This window comes from the organism of the source record quoted next, unplaced genomic scaffold, assembly GCF_019419815.1.
Source record: "Pyrus x bretschneideri cultivar Hongxiangsu unplaced genomic scaffold, Pyrus_bretschneideri_v1 Contig8, whole genome shotgun sequence".
NCBI lineage: Eukaryota > Viridiplantae > Streptophyta > Magnoliopsida > Rosales > Rosaceae > Pyrus > Pyrus x bretschneideri.
In genome coordinates, this window is record NW_025999820.1 from 7,058,949 (window position 1) to 7,074,731 (window position 15,783).

Here is a 15,783-nt window from a genome sequence, read left to right on the forward strand (position 1 = left end):
AAGAACATTGAACAATGACATACAAAATAATTTTAAAGTATATAATTTAAGTAAATAACCATAAAATCAGAATAATTGAAATTTTTTTTTATCCGAATACGTTCATAGCACTTCAAAATGTTCGAAAATTTAGAATTCTCACATTCTCTTAATGCATTTTAATTTCTGTCCTAATTTTGGTCTCATTCATTAAGGTTGTTCTCAAAAATGAAAAATATAGAATATTGCGTCTCTAACTTTTCCACCAAACTATATCCTTATTCGTGATCAAATCCATTTTTTATTTTGAAGTTTGGCAAATGAAAAGCCTTCGTGGTCCTCCCTGGTTGGTCACCGTAGGGCGCAGCACTACGCCGACAAGTGTCCCCAAGAAAACCACCATAAGTCTCCCCATTTGGAAAAAATTGTCGGAATCACGGCAAACCCACAGTTTCTACACAAGGACGAGTCAACCATCAGCCGCCACGTGGGGCATCCCCGTCGCCTGAATGCCACGCACTCGAATTTCTGTGGTGGTTACCGGCCACGTTAGTTACGTGGTGATCTTGGTCTCCCCATGCATTGGCTTGTGAGATAACCAGTCAATGAGTCACGACCTACCACCAAGTATATATAAACACAATCCCTCCACAATATTTCATTTTCTTCATCAGATATCATTTCGTTACGCGCTTTAATCTGTTTCTGTCTTTCAGCTCCCAAAAAGCAAAAGAAATTTTCTGCTTTCTCTCTCTAAATCTTTCTGCTCTCTCTATATCTTCCCGTCTGTCTCTCCCTCTTCAGAAAATGGAAGCTGCTCCAACCCGGATGGATAGGAAATCATCGATAGAAACCGAGCCAAGAACGTTGCGGATAGACCAAATTAAATTTGCAAGGGTACCGTTCTAATCTTTTCTGGGTTTTTGGGAAATGCATATGCTCCTTAGCAAGGATATCTCATTTCAGGTAGCAGTAGCAAAAAGGGAATGATTTATTATTTACCGTATAAGTTCTTTGTATTAGGTAAAAGGCATGCAGAGAGTAAGATATACAAGAGGTTCTATATATATGGCGAGTACATGATCATTTTCTTCTTCCTTTATATGACGAATGCATGCATGATCATTTTCTTATCCTTTCTGCTACAGCTGGAATCATGAGTTTGAATTTGTTTTCCATTTTATCTATTTTTTATGGGTTTTTAATTTTTAACTATGGTGATATCTTGCAGGAGGCAGCCAAGTATGTGGTGAATACAAAGAATATAGAAGAAGCAATGAGCATTTTCACAGAGGTACGTTGTGGTTGAAGAACCATTTTAATAACTTTTCTCGATGAATATCTAACAATATTAGAAACCAAGATTTAAATCAACTAAATTAATTATTAATTTGCAGGGTTTGGAACCAGTAGCTAGTTCAATCAAGCAAAATGGTGATGAAACGATGATAGATTCAGTTGAGGAACCCGAGTACTCGGATGATTATTTCATAAGACCACGAGGACCCCAGGATGTTGTCTCAGCTCCTTTTTAGCTGCCGGTTCACTCTTATAATTTAATTACTGCAGGTGTTTTGGATGTAAAATTTTGTACAGGATATGGATTTTTTTTGTTTTTCTTTTTCGTTCAGTCGGTTTTTTGTGTGACTTGTTCTTCATACGATTCCGAGAAAGTTTTGAATTGATTGTTTTCCTAAAGCACTGGGGCGAGATATTCTATGGAATGGTTTTTTCTTGATAGATTTAGTCAATCAGTTTTAGTTGTATTTAACCTGCTCAGGTTTTAACCACGAGTTAGTAGTATTACAAGATTCTTTTTAAAATTAAAAATTGAAGATCTCAAGTTTGAAATCTGCTGTTGGTATAGAAGTCATATTTATGGTCATGAAATATTGAAATACCTATGTGAGTCTTCACGATCTCTGAAAAATAGTGGTAACCATAGTTTGTCATCAATTGTCCTTATTTTTATAATAATAATAAAATTAAATTACATTAAATTAAAAATAAATAAATAAAAACTCGATCAGGTTTTAATGTTGGATATATTTTAAAACATGGGACGTCACTATCTTAATAGGTGCACGTGATATGTCCTCTTCGTTTTGGATTTTAGGGATTTTTTATTAAAAGTTTTAACGAAATATTTTTAGTATTCTTCATTTTTAATGAAAAATTACATTTTTATCTTTCTTTCTGATATCATTTAGTATACATTTATTTGTTTTTTTTTTCATTAAATTAAAAAATATTTAGATTTTTCGTTAATTTTTTTTTTATTATTTTTATATGTTTTTGTCGAAAGGAGAATTTTCATTAAAAAAGATAAACGGTACAAAACTTAAGATAGAAGTACAGCAAACTACTAAAGCAATAAGTGAGCTACAACTTAATACCATTAGAGCAAAAAAAATTTCAGTGTGACTTGTACATAGGGTAGTTCATCACGTGTTACTATACAAATAGTGGAATATATATGCTAAAATGTTAATAACTTAAAAAATCAAATTTTCCACTTCTATTAAAACATGTGATGTATTACTTATATTCTCTTTACAATTAAAAATTTCTTCATTCGAGCTGTCCAAACAAATTTAGGCCTAGCAAAAATAAAAAAGCACCAAAAGGAAACTTTAATCTTCAAAAGTAGACCTTAATCTCTAAAAGTAGTGCACCGCACCTGCAATGCTTGCAATCGCCGAAAGGAAAGCAACTCAAAGTTGAATTGGGCGAATGCATTGCAGCGCCATCCTTGTTCCAAATCCAAAAACACACTCGAATCGTAAGTTTAATTTTAAAACGTCGAACCAAATCGAACTCCCGTGATAAAAAAATAAAAAAAATAAAAAAAAAAAGGTGTTTAAGACAAGAATTCTAAGTTTCTAACATAGTTGTGAAAACAAAAACTCTGAAGTATGAATAACAAAAAAACTCGTGACATCAAAAATGCATTACTCATATCCGAATCCATATAGCTCAAATTCCTAACTGAATCTGTAACGCTAAATAATAACTATCACCACACATAGAAGTCACGTCGCCATTAAATCCACCCATATCTAGCTATGAAGAACTTGTAGTATAAAGAGGATATGGGAAAGAGTCAATCTTTAATGATCAAATTGTGCATAATAGCGACTAAGAGTTGTTATCTAACAAAATTTGTAAAAAATAAATGGGCAAATCGCATCAGTCATTCAAATTGACAAAATAAATAAAGCTAGAGCAAACGAGAAAATTCTAGAAGGCGTCTTGGGGAAGGATTGAACCGAGGAACGAGCAAAACATCGACAATATAAATAAAGTTAGAGCAAACGAAAAAATTCAAGAATTGGGGAAGAATTGAAATCAGGAACGATCAAAACAAAGATGATTAAGTATTGAATAATGAGTGTAGGTCAAACTATCTCGCCACATGCATGAGACTTGTCATTTGCTTTACGAATTGAGGCTAGGTACATCTTAATGGAGGCTTTGATTCCATTTCAATTCCTCTTTTACTTGGTCGATGTATGAATTTTCCATGTCTATACCTATTAAAATTTTCATTTCAAGTAAGGCCAAATCAAATTAATATTCCATGTCGTGATAGAATATTTGAAAGATAACGTCCACCGTGTTAAAAAAAAATTAGAATTCAAACCCTCATGGTAAAAACCGTTTGCAAATTTATCCCAAAAGCGAAATTTTCATTAACTCCATTATAGGTGCGGAGATAAAATTGTCCAGCACCAGCTTTTCTTCCAGTTACCTTCTTCTCTCTTGGTCTTTCCTCACGCTCTAATTGTAGCTTCACCTTCTCATCTCCTCTCTCTTCAACCTTTTTTTTTTTTTTTTTTTTTTTTTTTGAAGAGGAATATAAATAATTATAGAAATTATTTCCAGCCTCATTCTTGCAGCTATTGCGCTATACAAAATTGTTTAAAATGGTTACTTCAATGGATGATGAAGGGACTTGCCAACAGTAGAGGTAATGAGATCGATCCACTGACCTGACATCTATCTTCCAACTTCTTCAATCTCTTATCGAGGCTTGTTGAGACCTAGCTAGGTAATAAATACAAATCATCATAGAAATCAAACTTTTGGATTTGCCAAAAAGGTCGCCATGTGAAATGGAATAAGAGATTGCAAACAACCTAACTGAGGAATCGGCCATGAGAGTGTGAGAGAAGGGTGGACGGTGGGGAGAAAAGATATTGGATTGACCTTGAATACCGGTTTGTTAACGGTAAATTTGAGAAGAGAGAAAGATGACTTTGAGAAAGATATGTAAAGCATGTTAAAACCATCTCCAACCCTTTGGTTAAAACCTAAACTTTTTTTTTTTAATTTTTTTTTATCTCTCCTTCTGTGAGAGTTTCTTCCCCCCCCCCCCACCAATTTTGGTGAGGACCTTCATCTTTGTCCCTTCTCAGGCGTCGACTCTGGCTTTGGCTGGAGTCGGTTGCCCCCTTTCCCTTTCCTCTTCTGTTTTCTCCTCTTTTCCCTTTCTCTGCTGTGTCCTCTTTCTTCTCTTCTTCTTCTTCTTCTTCTTCTTCTTCTTCTTCTTCAGATGCTTTCTTCTTCTGTTTTCTCCTCTTTTCCCTTTCTCTACCATGTCCTCTTTCTTCTCTTCTTCTTTTCTTTTCACCTCTCCAAATGCTTTCTTCTTCTGTTTTCTCCTCTTTTCCCTTTCTCTGCCATGTCCTCTTCTTCTGTTTTCTCCTCTTTTCCCTTTCTTTGTCGTGTCCTCTTTCTTCTCTTCTTCTTCTTCTTCTTCTTCTTCTTCTTTTCTTTTCACTTCTCCAGATGTTTTCTTCTTTTGTTTTCTCCTCTTTTCCCTTTCTCTACCATGTCTTCTTTCTTCTCTTCTTCTTATTCTTCTTTTCTTTTCACTTCTCCAGATGCTTTCTTCTTCTGTTTTCTCCTCTTTTCTGCTTCTCCCTTTTTTCCCCTTCAGCTTGTCTTGTTCTTCATCTCCTGTCGGTATACCTTTTCACTTCTCCAGATGCTTCTCCCATTTTTCCCTTCCGGCCTGTCTTGTTTTTCATCTCCCGTCGGTATACCTCTCCCTATCTCTTCCTCAGTCCGATCTTCAGCCATATTCTTCTTCTTTCTTTTCACTTCTCCATATGCTTCTCCCTTTTTCCCCTCCGGCCTGTCTTGTTCTTCATCTCCCGTCGGTATACATCTCTCTATCTCTTCCTTAGTCCAATCTTCAGCCATAGTTCCTTTTGAGTTCGTGTGTAGAGCTAGGTGTTTTTCCTAGCTCGGGTGTTTCCCACACCACCACGTTCTCCTTGTTGTTTGCCGTTTTCGGTAGTGTTGCTTATGGGTTTCCACAAGCTTCTTACTGGTAGTTGGCTAATCCCTCTTTGGTGCCAACTACTCCTGTTAATGGCTATGATCTGGTTGCTGTTCGGGATTGGCGGTGGTGTCTGAGGCGGCGTTACTCGGTGGTGGATGATGTTTCCAAAGGCTGGCTTGGATCTTTGTCAGTGGAGGCGATTTCTGTAGAAGCTTCTCAGTTGGCTGTTGTGTGTTTTTTTGGGCTTCACTATTCTAAGGCCTCTTTCTGTTTTGATGTTGGTTTCGGCCCTTTTTTGGTTGTGTATATTTGTAAGTTGGACCTTTGGTTTGCTTGTAATTTTGGGCTTGTTGTTTAATGGAGTTTTGGCTGTAGTTTTGCTACGGTCAAACTTTTTCCAAAAAACAAAAAAAAAAAAAAAAAAAAAAAACCTAAATTTTTTAACTCATAACGGTTTTTCTCCTCCAACCCTTTTGGCTTAAAGTTTTAGCTTGAGATTATTAAACAATGAATTTAGATATATTTTTTCTTAAAGTAACTTTTTTAAAAAAAATAAAATAAAAACTATGTAGACTATCCTAATTTGATTTTATAACATTTTAATCTAAAAATATTTAGATTCCGATAAATATTGAAAAATCATTAAACCGATACCATGAAACTCGTGGAAAACTATGAAAGAATATGAAACACATAAAAAAAATTATAATTGCTTTACCGTTGGGTTTAAATGTGGACCGTTATATATATATATGTTTTTTTTTACCGTTGGATTTGATCATATTAGATCTTAACCATTGAGTTCAATGAATTTATAAATATAAAACTTAAAAAAAATACACATATATGGTGAGTTAGCCTTACTAACTTAAAGGGAATCCTCAGGTTAAATTTGCCCCAAGGAGTATGTTTAGAACCCAAAATTTAAGTTTTATTTCAAAGGTTGGAGTAGATCTAAAGAAGGTTGACATTTTTATCTTACATTTATTGGAGAGTTAAAGGAAATCTCACTTTTGAATTAATTTGCTAAATTATTTTTAACATGAGAGTTTATATTTTAAATTTTTTATCACAAAAATTATCTGCCGAATACGATATGAAATCATTAATTCGATTTCGCCTTGAAGTATCTCACTTCGTAGTTTTTGCACAAAATCGAGATCCAGCGGCCACAATTCCCCCGCCACAGCCCATCAAAATCAAACCCAATTAAATGTCAAATCCATCGAAATTTATAAAATGTGGTGGCCCGCATGTCTTTCATTGTTTTTTTTTTTTTAAAAAAAAGCTCCACACCTTGCTTCCCTGAAACAGCAAATCCAACCAGGAAAGCAAACACTCCTTCGATTGGATCCTCCACGCTCACAATGTGCACAGCAAGCACAAGATTCACGTCCAATTTCCAAATATAGAAAGAATAAAACCACAAAATAATCAAGATTTTTGGGTGTTTGAATTTGAATTGAACTCAATCTTTGTGGGGGTTAATCCGCAATGAAGGATGACGACGGCCTTCCAACAACGACGGCGGCCAGCAGCGGGAAGAAGGAGAGCTCGGATTCGGGTCTAATACTCGGCAAAGGCAGGTACAAGTTCTGGGCTTTGGCCGCGATTTTGTTGCTCGCGTTTTGGTCCATGTTCACCGGCACCGTCACGCTCCGGTGGTCGGCCGGCAACCTCAACCGTCTCTCTGACGACTTCGACTCGCCCATTCACGACGATCTCGACGTTCTTGTATGAGTTTCCTCGTTTTGTTTTTGTGGGTCGATTTGGTTGGATCTCTGATTTGATCGGTTAATGGGGATTTTGGATTTTTTTTTTTTTTTTTTTTCCTTTTTGGTGGTGGTGTAGGAAATGGAGGAGAGGGAGAAGGTGGTGGAGCACATGTGGGATGTGTACACTAATAGCCGTCGGATCAGATTACCGAGGTTCTGGCAGGAGGCATTTGAGGCTGCCTATGAGGAGTTGACCAGTGACGTCCCTGGTGTTCGAGAGGAAGCCATAACCGAGATCGCTAAGATGTCCGTTCGCTCTGTGGATCTTGATCCGCCTCCGTTCCAATCTGCAGTGAGTGCCCTATCCTTTGTGTTGTTTTGTTTGATTACTTAAGGACTTGTATAGGGTTCATTTGCTCTGTGTTAATCATGCTACGTTGCTCATTATCTGTAGATTGCATTGCTCTTTTAATTAGTGAAATGGGTTAGTAACTTAGGGAGTTGGGTACTACTGTTAGGACGTCAATTAGCAAGAGTGTTCCATTAGTTAACCTGTTTATGATTATTGATTATTGGTTACCAAGAAAGCAATAGAGCAGAACTAATTCAAAATTTCTTTGCTTTCATTGTTATGAAGATCGGCTGGGGCTAAGTAGGAATTTAGATTTGGATGCTCCGATGTTATGAGCGTTACTGCTTGCGATTGACATTATAATCAATTTAACTCGGGTGATAACTTTATGCTGCATAATCAGTTTTTATCTTGGTCTGTTGTCAATTGTTTTTGGTTACTAGGTTAATCTCTATAGGAGCACTTGAAAACTGGGTTGATTGAGATCGCCCTGGCCAATGTCCGAATTCAACCCAAATCTGTCATTGTTCAGCTTTCAATTGATTAGGTGCTGAAATTTTGGGCAGGATGAGTGACAAGCAGGACTTCTAGCCACATTGGCTGTGGAATTTCAATAACCATTTTGCCTTCAGAATTTGGGTTGCTGTGTGGTTAACAAGAATTAGGTTTCATTTAGCTGACTACTAAGAATTACCTTTCACCCTTTGTATGAAACTTAACTGAATTCATTTTGCAAGTTAGCTGCAAACCGAGAGCAACCAGAGTTTAGGTGGATCCATTTGTGCATCATTAGTATTTTAGCCGACCTAGTTGCGACCCTAGATTAGTATTTTAGCCGATTTAGTTGGATCTACATCTGTACATCATTAGTTTCCTTAGCTGACTTAGCTGCCACCCAAGATTGTCAGAAGACCAAAGGCAGAAGCTACTTGCCAAGAATGTTCACCCTTTGTATGAGGATTAACTTCATCCACTCTGCAAGTGAAGCTGAGAGGCTGTGGGAATTATTTAGAGCTGGAAAGGGTGAGAGGCTGGTGATTACCTTCTTAAATCAACTTCTCTACATCCTTGCTTTCCTTGGCTGTAGGAACTGTGAGATTCACTCCCTTCCAGTTCATGCATGTTCTGATGCGTCTGGATGAGCATGTTCCGTAACAAAAATCTGTGTGATTTTCGTTCTTGCAGAAAAATATGCGATTGACATGTCAGATTACTGAATTCAGTTTTCTCGTTGGGTAAATTATTTGTGCCAGCCTTCTTTTGGTGTTCCCATTTTGTCTTTTACGTTTTGTACCATGTAATACCCATAATTAACTAGAACATAAGGTTTTCTCCATGGGCCTTTGATAAGAATTATGCTAAAAACGCAGAGGATTTCCTCTGAATGGAAGAATTTGTTAAGCATGACACAACATGTGTAGTCAATTAGCTTTCTAAGTGACAAATTAGGCCTGGAATGTTAAATTGATGTTTTATACTAGCTGAGCAGATGGTGTTCTATTATGTAAATACTAAAATTTAAAGCATAATAAGGATTAGATAGCTGTCCACACATTTAATTTCGACTGATCTCGACAGCTAACCATATTGTTTATCTGAGGACAATGTCAGTTGTATTTGTATGCCTGTGTCATGCCCTACACAATCACCACAATGGCACATGTTCTCTTAAGATAACGTGGTCGTGTGGTTGATGGGAATAATTAATTCAGAAGTTCGACCTATGCATGAAACCTACTCGTTTAGTTTCTTGGCATGAACATCTTGATCTTGACTAAAGTAATCACTTGCTTGTATGTGCCCTGATGATTAAACCAAGCCTTACTATTTGGTTCCTTAATATTTGCAAATAATTTCACAGATGCCTATATCTTAGCATGGAAATTTGTTTATGCATGGTAAGTTTTAACAAGTTCCGTCCTTCTCTATCAGAGCGCACGAGAATTTAGCAAGACTTTGAAGCAAGCAGAGAAGGGTAGAGAACTGGTGACTTCTACGGGCAGTGGTCGATGATGTCTGGATATGTGTTGAGGACCATCGTCCAAGTCTGCATTATCCTGCAATTGCAACTGTGTGCTGCCCACAGTCTGGTGACCGGTAGTGATGCGCACGTCACACTCGGTTCTTGATATGTTTTTCATAGGGCTAAACTATGTAGTTGATTGGGTTCTTAAACGTTCCAGTTTTGGAGTAGATGAGTTCAAACGTGCAGGAATTTTGTTTTTGGTTTTTTTTTTTTTTTTTTTAATATATCTTTTATAAATTTAATTTTTCAAGTGAAAGAAATTCGGAAACGTAGTTCGTGTAAACTTATAAATGTTCTCACTCCTCCGAGATGTAAAAATGGATCCTCTTTGATCCCTTCCATCAAATCTACATAATCCACAAATTTGGACTTTTAAAATTTGATTCAACAGTTAAAATTATTATAATTTTTAAAGAGATTTTCTGTTTCTAGTCGTTAAATTAAATTTTAAAAACTTGAATTGATGAATTATGTGGATTTGGTGGAAGGATCTGGAGATGGTCCCTTTCTGGCTTTCCCTAAGATGTTGCTTTGACAAAATTGATTGAATTACAGTGGGGCCCAAAGTTTGACACTTTGAAGGTGAATCTTGCCGATATCAAATATGGACCCATCGACAAAATCTTACCAAATGTCTACGCAGACTACGCTATCCATCAAAACAAAAATATTATTTGGTCGGTAATCACGAAACAATTGTCACCCTTAAATTGAAGAGATTTTTTTTAGGTGTTGGGATACGATTCAGTATATCAAATATCATAATATAAGTAGTTAGATGCTTAAAATTAAAATTTAACTACTTGTATTATAATACTTCGTGTACTGAATTATGTTACCGAAAAATTTATCCTTAAATTGAATATAAGCACTTTGAAAATAAATGAATATGTTTTTATTGTTTCATACGTCTTTCAAATCATCAAAACAAAAGGTTATGCATGCATATCGGACCACGTGTTTAAGCTCTCAGATTCAGGGACTGCTATGGTCTAGGCTATCAGATAGGCCCAAGAGCCCATAACCCTCTAGGTAATTACACTTGTTAGTGCTAATTGGGTTTGTAATTGTACGCATTTGGAGTTGATTTCTAATTGAAAGTCTGGATTTTGATGATGGGTTTTCGAGTTTTGTGGTGACTTGGAATTTGATTTTTGTATTGTAGGAAATCTCGATTGCAGCCGATGTGCCCAAAAGGAAATCGGTAAGAACATTAAGATGCTTGAAGAAGCACTGCAGCTTAGTCAGCCCGTCAACAGCAATTCCTTATCGGTCAATTCGCTGCGGCTTTGCACTCTCCACCATCTCAATAAATCTGCTCAGGCACCATTCGTTTCGATGTTGTATTTGCTACTTGGACTGCTCATTGAATCTACTCTTGAGAACGAGTTCATATTGATGGGAAAATGAACCTTGTATAGGCTTATAAGAGGTTGGACTACTCTTTATATAGCCAATTAGTTTTATGATGGAATCTCAACTTTTTTCATGATATCAGAGCAGGTTGTCCCACGGGTGAAGCCCAACGGCCATACGTGATCTACGTCACCCGAGTTATGTTGTCTAAGTATTAAGCTTGAAAATTCGCTACACGTGATGGGACATGTTAAGAATGAGTTCACATTAATGGCATAAGACACCTTGCATGGGCTTATAAGAAGTTGGACTACTCCTCATATAGTCACTTCGTTTTATAGTTTGATCTCAACTTTCTTCATCTACGTTACTTGAAATGAGTTGTTATCCTTATCAAGTCTGACCATGATTCACATACTTTATTGTGGAAACTGGCAACTCACATTGTCATCAACAAATGCTTCTGCACGTGTAGAAGCCTCCCCATTAGCATCTTCGTAGCTGCAATTTATATAGCCTGCCAACTTGAAGACGAGAAAAACTCAGGCAGAGATTTGTAAGGTGACTAGTCTTACTGAAGTCTCTCTCCGAAAAGTCCACGAAGATCTCTTGGAGAACTGGGATGACTTGCTCCTATCTAATTACGCTCATGCCGAGCATTCCCTACCACTGTAATCACTTCAGCTCATTCTTTGGCCTCTAAAGTTGATTTTGTTGATATACCACTTTATTTGGAGAGAGAGAGAGAGAGAGAGAGAGAGAGAGAGAGAGAAAAAACCTGACAAACCAAATAATGGCTTAGACTTGAAGGCTCCAACCAGGGCCGGCCCAGGCCCAGTGCAAGCAGGACGACCATCCGGAGCCCAAAAAAATTAGGAGCACCAAAATTATTAGTGTGCATATTTATATACGTTGTTATAAGATTATAAATTTATAAAATTTGGTTTAATAACATATAAATTTAACTAGAACTGGTAATTTTGTTGTTTGAAATTAATGAGGAGGTCTTGGGTTCAAACACCATGTGTGCTCATTTAAATTTAAATTTTTACAAATTTCTTTTCATAACAGTATAAATTTATAAAATTTAACTAAGTAATTAGAAGCATTGGTTTTTGTACTTAAAATTAACGAAGGGTCATAAGTTCAAAATCCTATGTGCATGTTTATTTTTTTTTTTTTTTACGAATTTTTGTTTGGTTGTTAATTTATTTTTAATTACTAGTTAGTAACTATGTGGGTTGCTATTTTTAAACATTTGTTCCAATTCAAGTCTAATCTTCAATAAAGGGTAATGCGTAGACTAAATTTTTAGACTAAATTTGCAAATCATATGACGTGTCATCAAAAGGTTTAATTTCGTGCCCATTTATTACTTATAAATATCCCTAAAGACTCGAAAATATCATTGTTTTTTAGTCATATATTGATGAGGTTGGTAAATAAGAAAAAACACCTCAATATTTATACAAAAACACTTTAAAAGTTCAGATGGAAGACAAAACTCATAATCTATCTACTTGTACACCTGAAGGTATGTTGAATCCACCCATATGTAAAGATGAGTATGAGCGTTAAGGTAACTCTCAAGGTGTGTTGAATCATTCAACTACTTTCTGGCAACCCCAGGTTCCTTACAGGACTTCTGGTCTAAAGGCAGTAAGAAAGGAGTAAAGACACTCATCATCCTCAGTCAAGTCAACAGTGCCAGCTAGACTCTAAGTCACCAACACAATCAGCAATTACTTAGTAAAGAAGTTTGTTTGCTATAACTGTTTTTTAACTAATCATAGATTAAGATTAATTAGTTACATTAGTTGGTAACTAATCTTTATTAACTTTTGTGTATAAATACCCCAATGTAATCAGTTTTTAATCAATGAGAAATACTTTTCTAATAAGGAGTATCAGAATGGCATGGAAGGAATGGACATCAATGAGCCACAACCTAACCAGTAGCCTAACCAATAGTTGGAACTGAAGATGAATAAGGACTCAAAGGGTGCGTTTGTTTGCACTCACTAGCATTCACTAGATTGAACTGGACTAAGTGGTAGTCTAGTCCTGTGTTTGATACAAACCAGGACAAGATTTAATGAGACTGGTCCCGACTAAACGGGACTAAGCACTTCACTAAAGGGTCTTAGCGAAACCCCCAAATTGGCCGGACTGCTAAGCCAACTCATCCTTGCTTCGTCCCTCCTCACTTCGCCCCTCCCATCTACTTGTCCCTCGCAAGATTCGAAACCCAGGTCCCATATATAAACTATGCCCCGCTTCGCCCCTTTCATCTACCATTTCCAAATCCAGATCCTACAAAATTCGAAGCAAAATAGGCAAAAAATTTTGCAATATTTCCACTTTCAAAACCAGATCAAAATCCAAAATTCTAAACAAGAAAGCCATTTTTTTTTTTTTAACAAAAATTGTTGTGCATCTGAAACGCACAACAGTCACTCTAATCACACTGCACCTAGTCCAAACTCCCTGATCGCAGACCTTCGCTATTGATGCTGGAGAAGCAGACCCATGAATACCCAGATGACTTAGACTCTAATTTGGGTTCTGATTCGCCAATTGTGTCCTAGAAAAATTAGGAAGAAAAAAGGAAGATGAATGGAGAGAAATACGAAGAAAAAGATGGAGATGAAGAGGGAGATGGACGAATAAAAATTTGGAAGAAACAGAGGGAGAGGTACAGAGCAAAATAAGGAAGAAAATGGGGGATTAGCGGAAAAGAATTGGGAATAGAGATGGGAGGTTTCTAAATATTACTAAATATGTATTAAATAATATAAAATATTAATAAATATGAATTAAATAATATAATATTAGAATTTGTTATTATCTAGCTTTCTAGTTCGACACTGTACCAAACGTTTCACTAAGTTAGTCCAGCTTAATCTAGTCTAAGCCAGTCCAGGTTAGTCCCTAAAGCTAGTTCAGTCCGAAATAATCCGGTACAACAAATGCACTCAAAGGATCTTAGTAGTACTCAAACGCCACCTCGCATTGTACGGGAAACCCAACTTCGGGTGCATGTTCAGTTACTAGGCAATTTCGGCGCCCATCTTCTTCATGTTATGCATATGGTGCCGCCGAAGTTGGCACCTGGATATACCCAATGTTTAAATTTTTTCGATGCGATCGATATTTTCATAGGAATATCCAAAAAATCAGAGAAAGATTTGAAAATGGGGGGTGAAGTCTAAACTTCATCTCATATTGAATAAAACTCTTAAGTTTAGGTTAAAATCGACAAATATTGTCAATATTTCTAAGACATCTGTTAAATATCGGAAAAACTTTTATATTTCATCCAAACAAATATTTGACAATCCCTAAGTTTCATTTTATAATCCCTAAAATTTCATTTTAAATGTTCATAGTTTCCATTGAAAGCAACCGATATCGATATTTGCTATATCTATCGATATTTCCACAAATTTACATATCGATATTTCTACTGATACCAATATTTTAAAGACTGATTATACCAAGCTTAGAAGTAGTGGTGGAAGTGAAAATGCCAGACAGAGTGGGGATGTCTAGTGGCGTGATTGTTGTATATAGCCTTGAACCTTAAACGTTACATCGAGTCACGGGTGTAGCTTCCTTCTCTTCTTCTTCTTTTTTTTTTTTTTTTATTTATTTATTTTTTTTATGTCAAAGTAGCTTCATTATCTTGATCGACGCAATTCTTCTGTACTTGGGTGAGAAATACATACACTAGTTAGTTGTTTTGGGGTATAAAAGAGGTTAAATATTTGTTAATAGTTGTAGACTTTTAGTGTTGTTGTACTAAGTCATGAATTGTGTGTAATTTACGATCTGCATCCGCTTTGTAACATGATTTTTGTGTTTGATTTTTTATTTTTAATTTTTTTAATAAAAAGGTAAATATATTACCATTTTTTTTTTGAACGCTTTTAAAATGATAATGTTCTTCAATTAGTAACTACCTTGTCGCAGGGCTATCAAAACCAAGCAAATGAGATGGGAGAATTGAAGAAACAAATGGGGCAAATGGCAGAATTCATGGGCCAATTCAGAGAGGAAGGTAAATTGCTAGGTAAATATATTACCATAAGAAGCAAACAAACTTACAAACTATACAACCAAAGGTCCAAGGACAAAAGTACATAGACATGCAAAATGAACCAGCCAAGCAAACCAAAGCAAAGCCCAACCAACAGTGTGGGCACAAACCAGAAAAAACTAGAGAAAATCGAGAATTCAGTAGCAGCCACTGCTGCAACAGTATTTCAAGATTCACCCAATTCCACGCCTCCAACCTCACGCCGACTTGTCGATCATAACATCTAACTCCAAGCACCATCTGGTATGCATCCTCAATTGAAGAAATCAAGCAACCAGAAGAATTTCAGCTACCAGAAGAAAGAAGCTCGTGAAAATCCACGAGTAACATTGTCAAAAAAGGCAAACATAGATAAGGTGGTGATGTTAGGAACACCCGAGCCTGTGCAAGCACCAAAGCTATACACACCATCTCAATAAAGCATGACTGCATATTGGAGTATGGATGAACAAGGATGAGGGACGCTAGTGGGATAAGAAGAAAAGGGCAAAACGAAATAGAGAGTAAGGGAAAACGCAGTCGAAGGTAGAAAGATGAGACAACGAAAGGAAGGGGAGAACGGCTAACCAACCCCAATCGAAGTTAGGGTCGGCGCCACCAGGAGAGAAAGTCTCTCACAAGGAGAGAGAGAGAGAGAGAGAGAGAGAGAGAGAGAGAGAGAGAGAGAGAGTCTATTTCCTTTTATTTTTGTGTTAGATTTCAGTCCCAAAAAATCCACAGCTTTCCTTAACAGCCTTATATCCTTTACTTGCAAAACTGAAGCTTCTATATGAGGGTTGGAATTGACATTGCCAACCATAATTCTGATTCAACCAATGAGCAAGTAGAAACTTGAATTGTGTAGACTCTCTTTGATTTGCTCAGGATAAATTTGCATAATACAACCCTAGAAGGTCACATGTTATGCACGTGTTGGAAGTTAAAATGCGGTAAAATGTAAGACATGGAGAATGAGTGAATTGGCCC

General features: G+C 36.5%; 2 protein-coding genes and 1 pseudogene across 5 annotated transcripts; all 3 read left to right on the forward strand.

Annotated features, from left to right (window-relative positions):
- The first annotated feature begins 645 nt into the window (after nt 1-645).
- LOC103947494 lies at nt 646-1,677 on the forward strand. Of its 3 annotated transcripts, XM_018647511.2 has the most exons (4): nt 646-876; nt 1,003-1,050; nt 1,211-1,273; nt 1,377-1,677. In XM_018647511.2, the coding sequence occupies exons 1-4, from the start codon at nt 787-789 to the stop codon at nt 1,512-1,514; spliced, it is 339 nt and encodes a 112-aa protein (XP_018503027.2). In that variant the 5' UTR covers nt 646-786; the 3' UTR covers nt 1,515-1,677. The 3 variants fall into 3 exon arrangements, with proteins under 3 accessions (XP_018503027.2, XP_009356683.2, XP_009356681.2); XM_009358408.3 differs by lacking the exon at nt 1,003-1,050 and having other exon boundaries at nt 646-945; XM_009358406.3 differs by lacking the exon at nt 1,003-1,050.
- A 4,815-nt stretch (nt 1,678-6,492) lies between these two features.
- On the forward strand, nt 6,493-9,547 carry LOC103947497. Of its 2 annotated transcripts, none has more exons than XM_048575209.1 (3): nt 6,493-7,003; nt 7,121-7,336; nt 7,903-8,133. In XM_048575209.1, the coding sequence occupies exons 1-3, from the start codon at nt 6,764-6,766 to the stop codon at nt 7,909-7,911; spliced, it is 465 nt and encodes a 154-aa protein (XP_048431166.1). In that variant the 5' UTR covers nt 6,493-6,763; the 3' UTR covers nt 7,912-8,133. The 2 variants fall into 2 exon arrangements, with proteins under 2 accessions (XP_048431166.1, XP_009356685.1); XM_009358410.3 differs by lacking the exon at nt 7,903-8,133 and adding an exon at nt 9,269-9,547 and having other exon boundaries at nt 6,507-7,003.
- Nucleotides 9,548-10,349: 802 nt separating this feature from the next.
- LOC125473067 lies at nt 10,350-14,622 on the forward strand (annotated as a pseudogene).
- The last annotated feature ends 1,161 nt before the right edge of the window (nt 14,623-15,783 follow it).

Bases quoted from the DNA above. Each gene is read 5' to 3' on its own strand.
- LOC103947494 (XM_018647511.2), top strand. From the start codon at position 787: ATGGAAGCTGCTCCAACCCGGATGGATAGGAAATCATCGATAGAAACC. The intron at 877-1,002 runs GTACCGTTCTAA...TCTTTGTATTAG, and splicing joins ACCAAATTAAATTTGCAAGG to GTAAAAGGCATGCAGAGAGT. The intron at 1,051-1,210 runs GCGAGTACATGA...GATATCTTGCAG, and splicing joins CAAGAGGTTCTATATATATG to GAGGCAGCCAAGTATGTGGT.
- LOC103947497 (XM_009358410.3), top strand. From the start codon at position 6,764: ATGAAGGATGACGACGGCCTTCCAACAACGACGGCGGCCAGCAGCGGG. The intron at 7,004-7,120 runs GTATGAGTTTCC...GTGGTGGTGTAG, and splicing joins ACGACGATCTCGACGTTCTT to GAAATGGAGGAGAGGGAGAA. The intron at 7,337-9,268 runs GTGAGTGCCCTA...CTTCTCTATCAG, and splicing joins CGCCTCCGTTCCAATCTGCA to AGCGCACGAGAATTTAGCAA.